The following is a 20,322-nucleotide window of genomic DNA, read 5'->3' as shown; positions in this document are numbered from 1 at the left end:
ATTTCTTTTTACTCTATTTTGATTCTTGTCAAAACAAATAGTGGGAACCTATCAAGAAAACAAACAACAAATAAAAATGGAAACTAGTTGCTGCTTACATCAGAATAAGAATAGGTTCTGACAATAAAAGAGAAATCAATTTATTGCTGTATTATTTGCTATATTCTCAATGAGCAAGGCCAGAATAAAACAAGATATTTTGGTTTATGTTTCACCATTGGGTGTTTACTTTTTAACATTTTTTTTTTACAAGTAAACAAAAAGAGCCTTACACTTTAGATCAAGATAAATGTGACAGGCGTTAAAATACTAGAAAATTAGCGGCTACAATAATAGTGCCACCCAGTGACGGTGGGGGGGGGGGGGGGTATCAGTTCAGTTTGTGAGGCAGGGTTGGTGGAGACCTAATGACGGAAATAGTTTCCTTCGGGCCTTTCGGGGGTGCCATTACAGGTTGGAGGTAGCCAGGCAAGATCCATCGGTCACAGGCATGTCCACTGTGGAAAAGAAGTCGTTCACCTCCTCCTCAGCCAACTGGCCATACTCATTGTTGTAAAAGGTCTGCCCAGAGATCTGGCTGAAGAATGGTGGCTGGTGTCTGCTGATGAGATGCTCTGTGTTGTTGCTTGTTGTTGGACTGCCGGGAGTGAGAGAATGGATATTGAGCAGAAAGTAGAATAGATGGTCAAGAAAAAAAAGGCAAGTATACAGGCTTTTAAAATAAGAGAACTATAAGAAGCCATGTAATAATGACATGTTAAAATTAATTCTAGGTATGCTTTTTGTTTTTGCTCAGTTTGTTATGGATGTAATTTATGAGCCATGTTAAGAAGCTAAGGCTGAATATAAACTGTGTTTGAAGGTACTGAACCATGTTGTTAATTCCATTTCAAAACACAAGGAAACTGAGCTTACTTCTTCAGAATAACACTTTTTTGTTGGTGTTCGAACCTCTCCAGCTCCTCAGAAGCCAACACCATGCCACTGTCTGTCTGGCTGTCCTGCAGGGAAGTGGCAGTGTGTAAGGCTCGGTGTAAAACACTATTCACTTGGAGGCCATTTTCAATTAGCCTGCTTCATAAATGTCTTGCTTTTAGGAATGGGGCAAGTGATTTCTGGATATTTGGTTTATGTCTCTATAAATGCATATATAATCATATGTAAGGATGTACAATATATGTGTAAGACTAAAATGTGATGAATTTTTAGTATTGTGTTTAAATAGAGCAGGAAAGTAAGACCGTCAAACTTGTTCTTTCCTTAAAATGAATGGTCAAAACCTTTTCACAAGGCTACTTGTCAAGTAGGTATCACTGACTAAGATAATCAGGGCCCACATAATTTATTTGTATTTGTAAATGAAAAAGATTCCAGTACAGCAAGTCATCAAATGTTTGAGTCCATCACTGGGCCAATGCCGTTTCCACTGAACATAAGTTATATGCAACAATAGCCATAGTAACTTACAGAAAAATTTCACTCAAAGATGCCACTATAGATGATATCAATGGAAGGAATTTGGGGACTACTTAATGTAATTAAATTTGCTTAATTCTACATACCCCCAATTTATGTATTAATCACATGCAGCCTCAAATGAAGGCTTAAACATCCTTACATGAGGTGACTTATGAGAGATCATCTCTATTGGTAGCTGCTCAAATGTTTTCACCCGGGAGTGGCATGTTGTGGATGGGCTCACCATCAAAGACCCAGAGAATGATACACAGTTATAGTATCTGGGAAGGAACATGACATCAAAGAATAGGTTACAAAGGTTCTTAACTTTCACAGCATTTAGGTATTTTTAAGAACAGCTCATACAAAAATTAAATCCCAACATCAATTTTTGAGCTATAATTATTCATCCTCACAACTGGGAACAACTATTTTGCTTTCCACACTAATTCAGCCACACATTCTCCTGGCATGCAGTAGGAAGTAGCTATATGTGGCAGGGCAGCACCTGGCTGGCAGGCTGTTGCAGACCAGTCTGAGCTCGTCCTGTGATGGAGGCCTTGAAGACACCTGCGAGAAGCCATCGTCTTCTGTACTCTGAGACATATTGAGGGAGATGTCCTGTGAAGTGACAGGAACAGTCCCTTTTAAAATGGAAACCAACTGTCTGGTATGTCAGTATCATGTGCTCACACACAATAATGCATTGATACAATAATTAGTAATTCTATAATGGTATATACCCCCATACAATATATATCTCGTTACAGCTTCTGTAAATTGCTATTGTTAAATGTTTAAACTTATCTAGATGCATTTATTAATATTAGACATGTACATTATACCAGTACACTTAAAAATACTAAAATGTATTCCTTTGTCATTCAATAGAAATGTTATATGAGCAAGAATCATGCAAATCATTGTATTAGTTAAATTACCACAAACATATACACTGAATATCCACTTTATTAGATTCCTGTCTTTCCAGGAGTGGAGCGAACCTGTTTGGAAATTATACATGTGACCCATAAAATTAGGTGAGCAAGTCTTCTGTGGACTAGTTTCAGTGTGAATCCACATTAGAATGGTAAAATCGATTTCAAAAACTGCTAATTTTGTTTCCTCATGCAATGATGTCAAGAATATACAGAGAATATTGAGATTAAAAAAAGAACACCCAGCGAAAGATCAGATGTAAACAATTATTTGATGAAAGGGGTCAGCGGAGGTTGTCAAGAATTGTTTTGATCAACACGCAGTGCATAGTCAAGCAAATTGCAGCCGTAAACAACTTGTCATTCCTTAGCCCGGATAACACAGGGATATAACGGCAGACCCTATTGGGAGATCAAGTGTCATTGCTGTCTAAGGGAAACAGAACAGCAAGACAGTGAGCAAAGGAGGGTAAAACCAGGATCATCAAGTAGTGGAAAAACACTGCCTGGTCAGATGAATCCATATTTCTTTTCCATGCTGATGAGATGGTCAGAATTTGGCAGGATGAATCGACGAGCCCTTCCTGTCAGGTGTCAACAGTTCAGGCTGGTGGAGGTGGAGTAATGGTGTGGGAAATGTTTGCTTGGCACACCCTGGATCCACTGATACTTGTGGATGGATGTTTGGACAGTAGGGCTTACCTAAGCATTGTAGTCAACCAATTTCATCCCTTCACGGCAGCCCTATGGAGGAAGGATACTTTCAACAGTTCAATGCACCATGCCACAAGGGTACAACCCTTAGTCATGGATTGGTTCCAGGAGTTTTCCTTGCTGCTCTGGCCTTTACAGTCCCCAGATCTTAATCCTATAGAGCATCTCTGGGACGAGGTATATCAGAACTTCAATCTCATTTGTAATCACTGAATGGCCCAAGATTCCTGCAGAATGATTTCAACACGTAGTGGAATCTATGCCAAGATGAATTGCTGCAGTTCTGAAGGCCAAAGGAGCTCCAAGGTGCTACTAGATGGGTGTCTCTAATAAAGTGGCTATTCAGCATGTATGTGGTATCAGTACAGTAAATATAGTACAAGGGCAACCCTGTAGTCATGAATGAAAAGGAAGAACGGTAAATATTAGCAAAATCTCTCACTGGTAGGCTGTTGTCTTGCAGAAGGTCTCCCAATATCTCTAGCAGCACAGGAAATGTGGGCCTTTCCTTAGGTTCACCCTGCCAGCATGCCAGCATGATCCCATATCTACCAGTAGGTGGAGGCAGAGATACACTGACGTTCACTGTCTCCAATGGGAATGGTTAGAAATATTTATCTTATGTCAATATATGAGCAACGTCTCATGACAAAATATGCTAACATTTCAGGGGAGGCATTGTCAGGGGCCCTCATCCTGGTGCCATCTTTAAGTCGTTTACAGAATTCCTCATCAATCTGAATCCCTGGGTAAGGTGAAGCTCCTGCGGACCACAGACATGCACCATGCTGTTTAACACACAAACCTTTAAACTTAGCCTATCCTGAAGGATGAAAAATTCTAATAAATGTGAAAAGCATTCATCTGTCATCTTTTCTCTGCCAGTTAGCTTAGCCCTGCAGCAGTGTGTAAAAAAAATAAATTCAATCTACCCAGTGAGAAGATCTCCCACAGCAGCACACCAAAAGACCAGACATCACTCTGACTGGTGTACACCTTGTCAAAGATGCTCTCAGGTGCCATCCACTTGAGTGGTAGTCTGGCCTGCAACAGCAAGTGCAGATCACAGCTTAAAAGCCTTTCTCAATTTCAAATTTTGACCCTCTCCACTGCTTGAAGTTTTTAAATTACGTTGGGAAGAGCATATGCAGAGAGTTATTTAAATCAAACAGTAAAATTTATTTTCCCTTACATTGCCTTTCCGTACATAGTCTGGGTCCTTGTAGATGTCACGAGCTAGTCCAAAGTCACAAATCTTCACAACATTGTTCTCTGAAAGCAAAATGTTTCGAGCAGCCAAGTCCCGATGGATGCACTAACAGGAGAGAAAAATAGCAGAAATAAGCACTGTAAGAAGTATCTGTTTGCTCAGCCAACATATACATCCTTTTATTACTTATTTATATATGTCTGACTTGATATTAGGCTTAATATTGTTTCTCAGCTTTTTCTTGAGTGACAATGGTCAAGAAAGGGTATTTTTCACTAGCCACATCTTTAGCAATTTTCATTGTGGAACAGCAAATTACTAGGTGAGAATGTTCATGGACTATAGCAGCCTGGGCTATACCTTACGAGATGCCAGGAACTCCATCCCTCGTGCCACCTGGAAGCTGTAGCATATCAGATCTTCTACTGTGAGAGGAGACTTCCAGAGGTCATCCACTTAGGAGGGATAGAAATATAGACATAGAAATCACACAGTGAAAAACTCACAAAAGAAAACTATTTACTCATAAACACAGCTTTGATCAATCATAATGAGATTTTGGGTTGGAACACCACACAGCAGTTTGTGTAATCACAACAGTGCAAGCTTACATGGATGTAAATAAAGTAAACTCACTTTTCCTCTCTGAGGGGTGGCTCTTCTGGCTCATTTTGCAATGCAGCTGGGACATGAAACTAAGGTTTGAGGGATAGGATGGGGATGAAGGCTTCCGGCCTATCTGCTCCACATGTCCGGCCTCCAGCATCCTCCTGACTTGGCTCTGGGTTTTAGGGGAGCAGTCCTGCAGAAGATACAAGCATTACAAGACCACTTTAGCCAAGGGATCACATTGTGATGCTAACAAGAGCAACAATTGAATATACAGCACCCAGTTTACCACAAGCATATATTATATATATATAGTATATAAGAGGATACTATGAGAATTTTATCATAGCTGGATGGCAAAATTGACAATAATTCAGAATATTCATCAAGGAACTTCAGTTGTCATGATCGCCCCTTCCTGGCATCACAGCTACCATGGCAATGCTGTTTTTGTTTCATTGCTGGTTCTGTTTCCATGTGTTTCTTTGTTTTGTTATTGTTCTGTTCCACCCACTTGCTTGCATCCCTGCCTGCAATTATGTTCACCTATGTCTTGTTAGTCTTCATCAATCTTGGTATTTAAGACTTGTGTTTTGTTACTCTGGTGGTTGGTTATTTCGGTGATCCATGTCTGTTTGATTTGGTCCTTCGGTTAGTTTAGTATGTACGGTTTGGTCCTTTTGTTAATTTAGTATGTATAGTTGTTGCTGTTTTGTGCCCTAGCCTTCGTTACCTATTTTATCCTGGTTCGCCCCTGGTTAGTGTTTGTTTGTGTTTGTCTGTTAATAAAATTCCCTCTCCACTTGCATTAGCTCCCTTGCCTCCCTTCGTGCTCACCCACTGTCGTTACATCAGTATTACTTTTAGGTGGTCTATAAATAGCTACATAAATAGCTGAGCATCATATGCAAAAAATAGAAATAAACTCACGTAGGTTTGCATTATTGTACTCAAACAGACCTTTGTATGTACATGCAACTCCATCTCTCTTACACTTTTGTGCAGTATGTACAAGTAGGCCAGGCAAGGGATGCAGTCTATTTGTAGATAAACATGTTTCAGTAAGGAAGTAATTGTATTGTTGACTTTTAAATTGTTTAAGGCTTTACACATCAATAGACCAATAGACCAGAAAAATTACTCAGTGCTGTTGTGGAATGCTTTGCAGAAATTAGTGTGACTCCTCAGAGAAACATGTTTCCCACAACCATGATAACACAAAGCTGTTACATTTATGCACAGAGAGGGAGTTTGATTCTATTCTTTCAATAAGGAATAAAGCTCACTGAGATTAGTTGACTTTTAAATTATTCAAGGCATTTCAACGTTTTGTGGATTCGTAGAATCAAACTCCCTCTGCATCTTTGTACATACATGCAATATACATACACTAAATATAAGCTACATAATACACATTTATTTACTTTAGCTTTGAATTAGTTCTGCTGACCTTAGGCTGCTATTGTTTTATTATTAAGTTTATGTTGCACCAGTTAGGCCCTTAATTAGACAAAGTTTCCTTTTCAGTTATTTCCCTGGAAAACATCTACATATATACAGCCAAAAGGAACAGCTAATGAATGGAAATATGACATATAAAAGTTAGGTGACTGGCTGACAGTGTAACAAGTTAAATTAAGCTAGACTGTCTGTTATCAGACAGAACATAATGTACTTGTAAATGTACATTATTTACATTATAGTTATTAATAGTCATTATTACGGTGATAATGAGAGTCCAGACAGTAAACACTTCATTTATTATCTATATTCACTAAATTACATATTTAGGTGAATGTATGTGAATATATTCACATAAATATTCACATATTCAGTGAATATAAATAGTGTAAAATACAAAGCAACATAAGTGTTGTTTTCCAACACAATACACAGTGTCGCAATACACAATTTCTGAGGCACTTTAACTCTTTAAACTTTAAACATTTTCCATGAGTTTTCTAAGCCTGAAAAGCAGTGTATAAAATCTCAAGACATACAGGAGCCACAATATTTGTCATGCTGTATGTTTCTACAGTATATGATAAGGAATTGGCTAGGTATACATGGGTTATACTTGACTAAATTGTAAATGATATGCTTTTGTATTATGGTCGTGTCTTACTTGGCTAGCGAGAGGTAGCTGTGCACCCACTGATTTCTAATTAGCCTTTTTATTCTCTTACCCTGTATGGTAAGAAAAATTCCCTCTTAGCCCGCAGGTAGTTGGACAGATTGCCATATTTGCAATATTCCACCACAACCATGAGAGGGCCTGAAAAATTAAAAGAGGCATGTAGAAGGTAGAGAAAAGTACAAAAAGGGGATTTTTAAAAAATTTAAATATATTACTGAGGTTATGTGTCCTATATGTCCACATAACGGCTATACTAACCATTGGTTTTGGTACATGCTCCAAGTAGATTTACCACATTAAGATGGTTCCCAATGTGAATGAGGATTTTCAGCTCAGACATGAGGGCCTTGTGTTCACTGGCTGTGGCTCCTTCTGTAATTTATACACATGGGCATGCACGCACACACACACACACACACACACACACACACACACACACACACACACACAATACCGAACAATTTGTTTTCAGCCAGCATCTTCATCACCATTGCTTGTAGAGTTTAAGCATATAATTAAAGCTCTAACCTTTGAGCATCTTGACAGCAACAGTGCCTAAACTGCTTTTCTTGTCATTCCCATAGACAGAGGCCTCTATCACCTTTCCAAAAGCACCATGACCAAGCACCTTCCCTGCAATAAAGATATATATTAGTCTATATATAGCTATAGATATAGATATATATATTTCTCTCTCTCTCTCTCTCTCTCTCTCTCTCTCTCTCTCTCTCTCTCTATATATATATATATATATATATATATATATATATATATAGATAGATAGATAGATAGATAGATAGATAGATAGATAGATATTTATATATATATATATATATATATATATATATATATATATTTATCTGTCTATATATATATATAGAGAGAGAGAGAGATAGATAGATATCTATATATATTTATCTGTCTATATATATAGATATAGATATATCTATCTATCTATCTATCATATATATAGATAGATAGATAGATATCTATATATTTATCTGTCTATATAGATAGATAGATAGATAGATAGATAGATAGATAGATAGATAGATAGATAGATATGGGTAGGACTTTGGGCTATCAGTTGGAAGATTGTGAGTCTTCTTTTTCCATGGCCTACCAAGGCGTAGGCGGTCACGTGGGATCTCCCACTGGCTGGAGTCATAGGGAAGGTACTCGCACTGCTCCTCCAGAGGCACCTCCCCTGGGTCCATGATGATGGACAGGTAGCCCGTCTTGATGTCAGCTGGGTTCACCTGTGGGATATCATCATAACAACATTAGCACCAGATATATGGTTAGTTCCTTAGAGACCGCTTCTTAGAGAACTGCTCACAGGAACCTATTTTGAAACAGCAAGCTCATCTGACAAATCTGTTCTGACAAACAGTGATTTAAAAAAAAAAAAGCTTTTCTTTTTTTGCCTGTGGTGTAGTATCACTACTTATTGATTGCCTTAATAGTTTATCTTTGTAAAAATTATAGACAGGTTGATGCAGATCTTAAGTTAGGTATTGGTTGAGTTTGACCCATGAGACGGGCCAAGGACTAGAATAAGGGACAAGAAATGATGTGACGTCAAATGATGCAAATGGATCAGAGATCAAAGCAATAAGTGCACTGACCCGCTTGACATTGCAGAAGATGAGAATTAGGAGGACCCAGAAGAATATGGCGATGACTCCCGTGCCAATGAGGATCACAATCTCCACATTTGTGTCATCATCAGAGCCTTGTGGAGGAAAAGAGATTTTTTTAAACTAATTTGTTTTACTATTAGTTATTGTTACTATTAGTTATTAAGTTCAGAGTACATCAATAGAGAACCCCCCACAGATCTTGTAGTAAATTACTCCAAGCTCCTAATCAACACTTAAATGGAATGGATCACCCAAGTAGAGAGAAAAGCAGTGGTGCTGGCCCTCTTTGGCGACCTGAAGTAAAAGCTGTCGGGGCAGGGAAGTCAATACGGACTTCAGGTAAGCTCCCCAAGCTACTGCATACACACATAGAGCAGACTGACTTTCATGTCCTTACACTACAGGATAGCTTTCACTATTCAAGCTGGCCACTATATTTAGTTACTAGACGGTAGACATAATACTAGATAGGTAATGTTGGGTTCGTAAGAAGCAGTCTGAGTATGATGCACATTGAGCTACTTTTTATATTTAAAAAACAAACAAACAAGGCACTGGTAGCAGCAGAAACTGGAATTATGACCAAATTAACAAGTGCAAGAGAAAACATGGACATCATTTTGGTTTGACGCTAACCCTAATGATGAACTGGAACATACCAAACCTGTCCAAAACATGGAAATCATCCTGTTCATGGACATTGTACTTGAATATGCAGACAAAAAAGCAAAGGTGAAAGTTTTCAAATATTTGATAGAAGAGACAGGGAAAGAACTTAGCAAGATGCTATGTGCTACTGTGAGGGCAGAAGAGCTAATGGTTAGAACATCTATGATGGCATTTCACAACAATTGCAACCTAAAGCCAAAGCAAAACTGTCGAGAGGTACAAATTTCATTCCAGAACTAAAAGTGAGTGGTAAAATATTGCTGTGTAAAAATGACTCACTAATAAAGGACAGAATTGTTTGTGGAATTCTGAACTCTTGCTTGCTTACAAGAAGGATTTTATATTAGAAAAGTGCTCAAAGAAATGCAGAACTGCATAAACAAAAAACAAGGACAATGGAAGATCAGCACGTATAAGATGTGCAGGCAATTAAAATAAACAGTTCCTGCACAGTGTAGAGGGGGATTGGGGGGCATGGTAATGCTTTATAATACAGCCCACTTTTTACAACTTGGAGTGTAACTTCCCCATATGAATTGGTTCATATAAAATAAGGCTTCCTACTGGTACTGGAACAGCAGAAGAAAATAAGAAATCAAGGAGCAAGAGAGTAATAACTAGAAACTTTCAGTGTAACACACATTTACTTCATAAAATGAGGAAATACTCATACTGGAGAAAGACCAGTGAAATTCTAATTAGACTGTGGAACAAGTTGCAGTATGATATCAATTCAGCTACTTACCCCTAGCACACTGCTAGAAAAATCACAAAAGGTCTTAAGTGATGTAAAAGAATAAACCCAAGAAACAGGCAGCTATTTCTACTTGCTAGAAGGGTGTTCCATCAGAGAGTACATTTTTGCCATTGATGACATTGTCATGGAATCCCATGAAACATGGCATACATTCATGGCATGAATATCCTTACGTTTTCGAGCTAAGAATGGCTCAATATGAAATGGGAATAGCAGAAGTGTTCCAGAACAGGTGTGCACACCAGGTATGCGCACAAATGCAGATGACATCCTAATCATCTGTGAATGATGACGCAGTCGACACTATGATGTTAAGCGGAGAAAGGTGCTCAATCGATGTAGATAGCACAACATTACAGAGTACCTATTATGCTTTTCCACTTTTTCCCCTTTCTTTTAGTGTTATATAGTATTTTTATGTACTTAAATGGTCTGCAAAGTTACAAAGCCCAAAGTACATGCCAGAGTAAAGTTCTCCCAAAGAAACCAATTTTCTGAGCTGCCTGTAACACCTATTAGAATTTTAGCCTTTCTCTTATTTACAAAATGACACAATCTCATAATACTTTCCTTGTTGACCATCTATTGGCAAACTTGGTATGCCTTCACATAATGCATAGAATTACTGGAGGCCAAGAAGAGTTTGCTCAGCTTTGTAGCCATGTTAAGAAGACACTGTGTTTTGTGTTGTGAGGTGTCTCCTTCGTGTCCTCTGCCAGATTAGTACCATAAAGAAGTTAGTGTTGGAAATTTAGTTTCACTACTGTTCTCTCCACTGTTCCAATTTTTGTACTGTGTTGGCTGTAGCTGAGCCAAAGAAGCCAGTGCTCAGCTATAGGCATCCCGGATATTGAGGCAAACTTGACAGTTAATCTTCTTGTGTTATAATGGGTTTGCTAATTAGCGGAAAGCCCACATTTACTTAAATTGTGTGGAAATCTAGCAATGGGTTTTTCAATCACTAGATATTGGGAATGGTGTTCAAGTGTGGAGGAGTTATAATTACAAGCAATAATGTTACAGTTGCAATCCACTCTAAGCTTCTGCTAATTGGACATTGTTTCTTATGCCCCCAATATTTTTATACATGTACTATGCCGAGTTCAGAGAAATATATGTGTCTGTTCATGGGACTGTTAACAGCTTGGAAACCACTGAACACTATAAAGATTTCTAACATTTCAAGCAGATCAATGTTTACAGCAGCTCAGGAGAGAAGGATGTGTCTATAGACTGCATGACAGGGACGGAACATGTAAGGCTGGAACCGCTCCGGTGGTTGACCAGTCAGAACTCTGAGAGTTTGCACTGACCAATCATAACAAATTGGGTTTATCAGGAGGGGGGGGGACAAAGGAGCTCTCACAGGGAATGTCAGACAGAGGGTGAAAGATGTACAGTATGAGAAAAAGAATGTTCTTTGGAACATTCAAGGATGTAAATCTATTCTAGTAGACCCCAAAAATAAAAATATGAATATACAGTACCAGCTCTTCTACATTTAAATTTATTTATTTTTTATTTTTTGGCAGACCATGACGGTGTACAGGTACTTCTCACAAGCTCCCTGTACTCTTCTCTGCCTTCATATCAGGTTCTAGATAATTTATAATGACCCTATATAAACTGCAACACCAAGGGGACATTATGTAACTCTTAGTTATGGGTAAGCATAACTCACAGATGCTCTGATGTGTCCTGATGTACACACCTCCAAAATCTCAACTACACGTTGTATGGATCCGTGGAACTGTGCATCAAGTAAACATTGATTTTGTTCAGTGCATCAAATATTTGATTTTATTTTGTTAGTATTTGATGGTAACTGTATCACAATAGTGTCCTTATATGGACCTTGGCAATCAAGGAATTTGTTATAGCTGGACTTTAACAAATTTTAAATTGAATACCACCATCATAGTATATAAGCAAGAGGCAGTGGGCTGAAAGGCTAGGGACACACCAAACTGACACTGAAGAACTAACTGCAAATGATTGAGTGGCTTCTGTCAGCTCTGTCACCCCTCATCGCTTGTGTGTATTTACACTCCGACACACCAGACTACGCCTGAAGAAAGACACACGTGTACATTCTGTGCTCTTTCAAAAGAAAATTAACTCGAAAGGAAACTGCTGCTTCCCTAAGGTGTGGACTTCTTATAAAGAGTATACAGAGTTCTGAGTGACTCCATCTTCATGAGCGCCTTCCTTCCATAAAATTGCATACAGTAACATAAAAGTAATGATACATGTTCCATCTTTTCTGTAGATACTTATCACAACAAAATAGCTTTCCATGTAATATGTTAATCTAGCACACTGCATCAGTAGATCAAACCACAATGTGACAAAAAAAAACCTTATGTCTATATTAACTAATTTCAAGTCAAATTTAGACTGAACAGCCAATTAAAAAAAATTCCCTCACAGTTAACCATCAATAATGATTCAATATGCACAAGTGGTGCCTCCAAAGGTTTTTATTCTTATACCCAGGGAGTTTTTCCTTGCCACTGTCACCTTTGGCTTGCTCATCAGGGACCTGGACCTATACATTTATAAAGCTGCTTTGTGACGTGTACTGTAATACGCACTGTATAAATAAATGAGACTTGATTCAATTGGCCAAACAGTGCTTATGAAGACATAAAACCAATGGTAAGCCAATGGTGTGGAAGACATCACACTGAGCAGAGATGATGGTCAGCCATCTAACAGCTTGACACTGTCTGACATCAGATATTTGGGTCAGTATGTCCATAGTAAACACCTAATCTCTCCCCCTTTCTCTAAAAGCACAGTCCAATACTTGTTCTCCCCTGGCCACCATACTTCTAATTTTTTATGGCTTACTGACAGCAGATGTCCAGCAACCAATGTGGAGAATGAAGAGCCTCTTACCAATAACAGACACAATCGCAGAGGAATGGATGCAGCCTCTCTGGTTGCAGGCGGTGCATGTGTACAGGCCTGCGTCTTCCTCTCGGACTCGTTGAATACTAAGCATCCGGTTGGAGTCCTGAAGCAGAATACCTGTGCACATCCATACAGGTGTCAATCAAATCTGTGTGTGTGTGTGTGTGTTTATATATATATATATATATATATATATATATATATATATATATATATATATATATATATATATATATATATATATATATATATGTGTGTGTGTGTGTGTTTGTGTGTGTGTTTGTTTATATATGGCCTGTGCAGGATATCTCATCAACTATCAAAAGCAATGAATTCATCCAAATGTGGAGCAAGTAATTTTCGTGTAAAAAATGTAAATTAAAAAAAAAAGTTATAATTATGCAATTTGTTGGAATGGGATGCTTATGATAATTTTTCTTCATACCCTTCAGGCCTGTTTACATTATCTGCTGTCATCAATATGACCACTATCTAATGCACATATCCTGTCACACTACCATGTGACATGTTTTCATATAATGACTGATCTGTGATAAAAATATGTGAGGAGGAGGCTGACCTGATACTGGGAAGAGGGGCTGATTGTCTTTAAACCATGAGAGTTGGGGAGACGGCGTCCCCTCCACATCACACTCCATTTGCAAGGATGAGCTGACATTCACTGTTTGATTGGTGGGGTTGTGCCGGTACCTCGGGGCCTCCAAGGCTAGGGCAAAGAGAAACAACAAATTTTAGAGAGACAAAGAATGGAGGTAGATAGTATGGAAATTGACACAGCAATTCAAATGAAGAGACAGAGAAAGCCATAGACAGAGATAGGGAGACACAGAGAAAGGAGGTTTGTCATCTTAGTCAAGTCTTGCAAGGAACTGGTTGTGCACACATATTCTCTGCCTTTTTCTTTTAGACATGTTGCTTCATGGGACTAAACCCACTTAAATGTATGATAGCATACTGAGGCTGTGAAAATTAAACTGACACTGACATTTTGCCATATAAAGAAGGGGTGAGTTGCATGCATGACAAGCATAGTGGAGCAAGAATGAACATCGATGTTCTATTAAAAGATAGAAGAGACAAAAAAAAGTAAGTTTAAGTTCCTGTAATGGTAGTTCAGACCTTTGGACAAGAACTCATACAAACGATTTTTGTTAATTAAGTGCAGTAGGTTTAGTGGAGCAAGGAAATTAAACTATACCAGACTCCTGCCCTCTAGAACATGAGCATTATACCCCCAGCCTACAGGCCTCCAGCAGCCCTCACCCTTCACAGAGAGGTATTTGCGGTGGCAGTGCTTCTCGCCGCTGCGCTGGTTCTGCACCTCGCACACATAGTTGCCTTCGTCCTGCAGCTGCACACTGGTAAAATTGAGCTCCAGCACCCAGCTGTTTCTGGAGGCCTGGAATGAGAGCTCTCCACCCAGGACCTTGGCATACTGGTACAAGCTTTTGCAGTCCTCGGGGGGCATGGCCTGTGGGTCTAGCCGGTACCAGCGCATGTTATTGTATGTGTAGTTGTCAGCACTACATTTCAGACGCACAGAATCCAGCTCCAGGGGCTCCTCCACGGGCTCCATTTCAATATTGAAGCCTTCTGGGATGGCTGGATAAAACAGGAGTGGGCCAGATAATGGAGTCAGAGAATATTTGTCTGAGAGAGGGTCTGGCTTTCACTAAATTACAAGCATTTAAGAGGTCACTGCAATTTTTAAGGGCTGCACTGTATATATACACACTGGGTTCAGAAAGTATTCAGACCTCTTGATCCTTATTGTATTGTAGATTTGATTTAGAATGGATATAATTGCCATTTTCACCCATCAATCTATACTACACATCAATATATAATAGTGTCAGACAGTATGTCTGAAAGATGGTCTGGCTTCCAATTCATAAGAAAAGTTCAACAATTTTTTTTTCTTTTTTCAATTTTTAAAGGCTGCATTTTCAGACCCTTTACTCAGTACTTTGTAGAGGCCCCTTTGGCAGCAATTACAGCTATAAGTCTTGCACTCTACAAGCTTTGCACACCTTGATTTGAGAAATTTATTCCATTCTTCATGGCAGAGTCTCTCAAGCTTTGTCAGACTGGACGGCATTTGTGAACTTCAAGTCTCTTCATAGATGTTTAATGGGGTTTAAGTATGGGCTTTGTCAAGGCCACTCAAAGCCATTCAAAGGCTTCCCCTGACACCACTCTAATGTTGTTTTGGCTGTATGCTTTGGTACATTGTCATGTGCAATTTTGAACTGTCTATGCAGTCTGAATTTTCATGTGCTTTGGAGCAGGTTTTCTTCAAGAATGTTCCTGTATTTGGCATCATTCATCCCTGTCTCAATTGTTACCAGTTTCCTTGTCCTTGCCACTGGGAAGTATCTACACAGATGCTACCACCACATGTCACAGTAAAGATGCGATTAGCCAGTATGGTATGCAGTTCTGGTTTTTCCACTGCACTGGACTAGTGCTTGCAGGCACAGGGGAAGATGGTTTAAGTAGGGAGGACTGTCAACTGTCAAATCTTGTTGCTTCTGAGTTCTTTGCATGCAAACGCAAATTAACTGTTATATGCCTTATTTTCAGTGCCTTCCATCTTACCACTCTTCTGTTGCCAGAGTTCTTTGCATGAAAACGCAAATGAACTGTTATATGCCTTATTCTCAGTGCTTTCCATCTTACAACTCTACTGTATGGGTCAGAGATGGTTGCCATCCAATAGGTTCTCCCATCCTTGCATAGGACTTTTAGAGCTTTTTTAAAGTTAAAGTTGGATTCTTTCTTACCTCGCTAAAAAGGCCTTTCTTGGCCAGATACCCAATTTGGCCAGAAGGCCAACTCTAAGAAGGGTAAAGATTATGCCAAGCTTTCCATTTGAAAATTATTGAGGCCACTGTAGTCTGGGGAAAACTCAAAATCTTTGATATAATTTTATGTCCTTGCCCTGATCTACACTTTGATAAATATATGTCTTTGATTACAGAGATCCAGAGACAGTTCCTTGGACTTCATGGCCTAATTTTTGTCCTGACAATGCAAAGTAAATTGTGGGCCATTATAGACCCAGGAGTCTATGTCCAAGGGGATTCCAAATGGATTACAGACACAACTTAAGGATAATCAAAACAAAAGCCAGGATGCATCTGACCAGGATGCACCTGATAATTAAAGCAAAGTCAAGATCCTCCTGACTATAATTTGGCATGCTATAGCAAGGAGTCTGAATACTTTCGTGAATAAGAGATCTAAGTTTTTGAGCTAACTGTTGAAAAATGTAAAGAATGTTTTCACTTCATCAATATGGGTGATTTTGTATAGACTGATGAGTATAAAATGGCAAATATATATTCAAAATCAAATCCACAACATAATAAAATGTGCAACATGCCAGTCTGAATATTTCATGAATCAACTGCGCGCATGCGCGTGCACATACACACACACACACACACACACACACACACACACACACACACACACACACACACACACACAATATATATATATATATGGACAGTAAGTGAGACTCACTTGTCACGTAGAAGTAAATCAGTCGCTCATCTTTGCCCACTTTGTTCTCCGCAGAACATTTGTACATAGCTGACACATTTGCACTCAGAATGATGATACGGCCCACTGTCTGCAGGAAAAATGGCATCCAAGTTAACCTGAGTTTTTCTTTACTTTTTCCCCAGATGCTAGGATGTGTCCTATGCTCTATGTATACATTTTTCCTAATACCAATTCTTCACACAACAAATGACCTCTGACATGTAACAGAAAAGAGGAGGTGAGTGCTCTAAATATGCATGTTTATTGCCACTCACTCCAAGAAGCATGGAATGGGAAGAAAGGTTTAAATATTTTAAATGTTCACCTCCTCTCTGATTCATCAGACAAATGTTGTAAGGGTACACATATTTAGATCACTTAATAAAAACAAAAAATGATGATGGTTCAGCATTTAGCACTCAGGTGTTGGTGTGCTCCAATTTGAACATGTGTTCCTATTTTGTAACATTGAGGAAGAGGAAGAAAACATGACAGCAAACCTTTAACTTCCCATCAACTGGTTCAGACCAAGTGTCCATGCTCTCAATAGCATTCACAGTGTGCTCAGGGTCCAGATCGATCCAGTCCTGGCAAAGAGGAATCTTATCTTGCTGTCCTCTATGAGCTCTGGGAAGGTTTAGCAATCGGTTAGATATGTGTGTGTGTGTGTGTGTGTGTGTGTGTGTGTGTGTGTGTGTGTGTGTGTGTGTGTGTGTGTGTGTGTGTGTGTGTGTGTGTGTGCGTGTGTGTGTGCGCAATTGGAGTTACTTCCTGGTATATAAAATGGCAATTAACATCTTTGCACAGCTATCGAGGAACCTCTGACATGAAGATAACTGGAAAATCTAAAAAAGGTTAAGTCTGAAAATTCTTGCTTAAATACCACCATCTATATATTAACCTATATGTAAAACCTACAGACTCTCATTCTTATTTGCAATACAACTCTTCACACATTTGCATTAAGGATAAACCCAGAGATGTCTTGCTGATCATTTTGTTGAACACCTTCAGACCAATGTATTTAATGCTAATGGACACTATTATTAACATGTATGTCTGCATTGTCCATTGTTTCCATGACAGCAATGAAGATGGTAAACTTAAGGGAAAAAAACATCTACACTCTTCAAACTTTACAAAATGAATAACTTTGACCATCTTATTACAATGGTAACTATTGCAGGGTATGATGTATTAGGCAGCAAGTGACTATATATTAGGCAGGAAGTCAGCTCTTGAAATGAATGTGTTGGAAGCAGGAAAAATGGACAAGTGTAAGGATCTGAATGAGAAGGACCAAACTGTAATTGGTCAGAGCATCTTTAAAACAGCAGGTTTTTTGGAGTGTTGCCAGTATGCAGTGGTTAGTATGGATCAAAATGATCCAAGGAAAGACAACTGGAGAACTGTTTACAGGGCAATGGGTGCCAAGGTTTACTGATGTGCATGGGATGCAAAAGCAAGCCCATCTGGTCCAATACCACAGAAGCAGTATTGTAGCACAAAAAGCGAAAAAAGTTAACACACAGTGTACTTAAGCATGCTGCATATGGGGCTGCATAATCACAGAACCAAACAGTGTGCCTGTATAGTTGCTGACCAAGTATACACCAAGTATAGACCAAGTGGCCTCTTTTTGCAGCAGACCTCTTTTTCGTACCCTGCCACACTGCAAAAATTGTTCAGGAGTGGTTTGAGGAACATGACAGAGCTTAACGTACTCATTTGGTCTCCAAATTCTCCAATTCTTAATCCAATCGCATGTGGGTGTGCTGGAAAAGCACATTCAATCTATTGAGGCCCCACCCAACTAACAAGATTTAAAGATTCTGCTGCTAACATCTTGCTGCAGATAACACAAGACACCAGCTTTTAGCTGATTTAAGTGTGTGTGTGTGTGTGTGTGTGTGTGTGTGTGTGTGTGTGTGTGTGTGTGTATATATATATTTTTTTTTTTATTTTTTTTTTTACTTTTTTTTTTTTTCTCTTCACGTTATACTGATTTTTGAAATCAAGAAATCAAGACCTTTTTTAGCACTGACTTGGAATTGGCTTGGAACAAAAGAGCCTAGTATATTTGTCCAGCAGGAGGGACAAGCCCACTCCTGCACATACCCACACACAATACCTGCCCCAGTGCCAATCACCAGACTACTATTTGTAAACACCTATACCTTATTTTCCCTGTCCTTATTTATGCATGGTGCCTGCCCATGCCGTACTCTTCTCTTTTCCATTTACCACTGTGTTGCAGCTTGCTGCCTTACTTTGTTTGTGTAGCTTGCTCCCTCTGTGCTGCCAGCTTCATCATTTTATGAAAAGGACTTAGAAGAGATTTTAACATGTAAAAAAACTGAGTGATTATTAAGACTAATGTGTTATATAAAATGCTGCTACTATTTTACAGACAACCCAGAGATAACTGAGCCCTTGCAAAAAAAAAAAAAACCTATGTCCATTTACTGTTATTTCTGCAGTCTACATAATAAAAACAATAATATAAAGCTTATTGCAAGTTTTATTTTTGAATGCCCACATGAATGAAGATATGTCTAAATAGTCATATTAAACATTTTAATGTAATTTTAAAAGGTAATATAACAGATTAAATATAACGTGGAAATGGCTGATATGTGTTTTTTGCTGTAAAGGTTCAATTAATAAAGAAATCTAATGTTAAGCATTTTTTTCAGTCAAATCAATTTGTATTTTTAGCTCAAGGAGAGGAAATGTGGGTTTCTGGTGATAAATGCACCCACCATGGCGGATCTAGGATTTGTGTGCATTTGTGTGTTTTTCTGTGAAAGAGAGATGGGGAGGATGCACAGATTGACAAAGGAAATGATTTAGATCCTTGTTTTTTGCTTTCCTGTGGATGATGAGTGCTAAAGAAGGATTCAAATGATGCCTTCCACATCATTTATATTTATGGCATTTAGCAGACACTTTTTTCCAAGGTGAACAAGTACAATTTGAGCAACAGTTAAGGGCCTGACTCAGGAGCCAACAGTGGTGACTTGACAATGGTGGGGCTTGAACCGGCAACCTTCTTATTACTAGGTCAGTACTGTAACTGCTGAACTACTGCTCCAATATGCACATTATTTAAAAGAGAGCACTGGCAAATACCTGCAATCTTAATATCCTTCTTTTCAGTCTAGTGTGTGTAGGCAGGTGCATAGAAAGTAGTTTCACTGGGTGTCTGCTGTAAGACCATGAACTTGATATGAATGCGCAAAGGATGGTGGAGCTTGCTTGTGGATCACCCTGAATGTAACCATAGAACAGCTGTGCACCAATTCAGCTCCAGGCCAAAGAAGTCACTGAGAGTGACCAAAGCACTATGGTGTGACCACACAGCTGTGGAGAAAAGCCAAGAGAGGAAGCAGGCTCAAGCTGTGTGTCATCATTGCCATACCCCTAGCCAGGGCCAGAGGAAGTTAGCATGGCCCTTGTCCCCAGGCTTCCTGTTGTTTCTGATGACCCATCATCACTTTTATCATGTAGCGTGGCTTGTTGTGTCACTATCTGGCAATAGCAGGGCACTATAAATATCTGGCCCTGTGCATCTCCTCCTCCATCCTGCCCATTACCACACCATTGCAGGAAAGGTGGTGCCATAGCATAGGCCCCTCACCTCTTACTGCTGAGAAAAAAATGTGATGGCCAAAAAAGAGGTAGAAGGATAATGTCCTCCC

The 20,322-nt window shown here is 39.0% G+C and overlaps 1 protein-coding gene across 3 annotated transcripts in view; it reads right to left on the bottom strand.

Annotated features, from left to right (window-relative positions):
• Nucleotides 1–356: 356 nt before the first annotated feature.
• Nucleotides 357–20,322, bottom strand: part of flt4 (fms related receptor tyrosine kinase 4) — a 48,360-nt gene continuing 28,394 nt past the window's right edge. Inside the window, exons 11-30 of one of the 3 annotated variants that reach the window (XM_027008635.3) lie at nt 17,122–17,248; nt 16,601–16,709; nt 14,336–14,674; nt 13,632–13,778; nt 13,037–13,168; nt 8,695–8,801; nt 8,190–8,325; nt 7,595–7,699; nt 7,325–7,438; nt 7,116–7,204; nt 4,957–5,122; nt 4,681–4,775; nt 4,303–4,425; nt 4,043–4,154; nt 3,774–3,873; nt 3,553–3,658; nt 1,967–2,079; nt 1,619–1,739; nt 916–1,001; nt 357–637 (exon numbers count right to left, since the gene is read on the bottom strand). In XM_027008635.3, the coding sequence (XP_026864436.2) occupies nt 448–637; nt 916–1,001; nt 1,619–1,739; nt 1,967–2,079; nt 3,553–3,658; nt 3,774–3,873; nt 4,043–4,154; nt 4,303–4,425; nt 4,681–4,775; nt 4,957–5,122; nt 7,116–7,204; nt 7,325–7,438; nt 7,595–7,699; nt 8,190–8,325; nt 8,695–8,801; nt 13,037–13,168; nt 13,632–13,778; nt 14,336–14,674; nt 16,601–16,709; nt 17,122–17,248 (2,617 nt within the window). In that variant the 3' untranslated portion in view covers nt 357–447. The remainder of the gene's footprint in view (nt 638–915; nt 1,002–1,618; nt 1,740–1,966; nt 2,080–3,552; nt 3,659–3,773; nt 3,874–4,042; nt 4,155–4,302; nt 4,426–4,680; nt 4,776–4,956; nt 5,123–7,115; nt 7,205–7,324; nt 7,439–7,594; nt 7,700–8,189; nt 8,326–8,694; nt 8,802–13,036; nt 13,169–13,631; nt 13,779–14,335; nt 14,675–16,600; nt 16,710–17,121; nt 17,249–20,322) is intronic. The other 2 variants (XM_035532022.2, XM_081698853.1) reach the window with 2 other exon arrangements.

This window comes from Electrophorus electricus, chromosome 16 (genome assembly GCF_041902795.1).
Source record: "Electrophorus electricus isolate QZ-2024a chromosome 16, ASM4190279v1, whole genome shotgun sequence".
In the NCBI taxonomy this organism is placed as follows: Eukaryota; Metazoa; Chordata; class Actinopteri; order Gymnotiformes; family Gymnotidae; genus Electrophorus; species Electrophorus electricus.
This window is presented reverse-complemented; position numbering and strand designations above follow the sequence as displayed.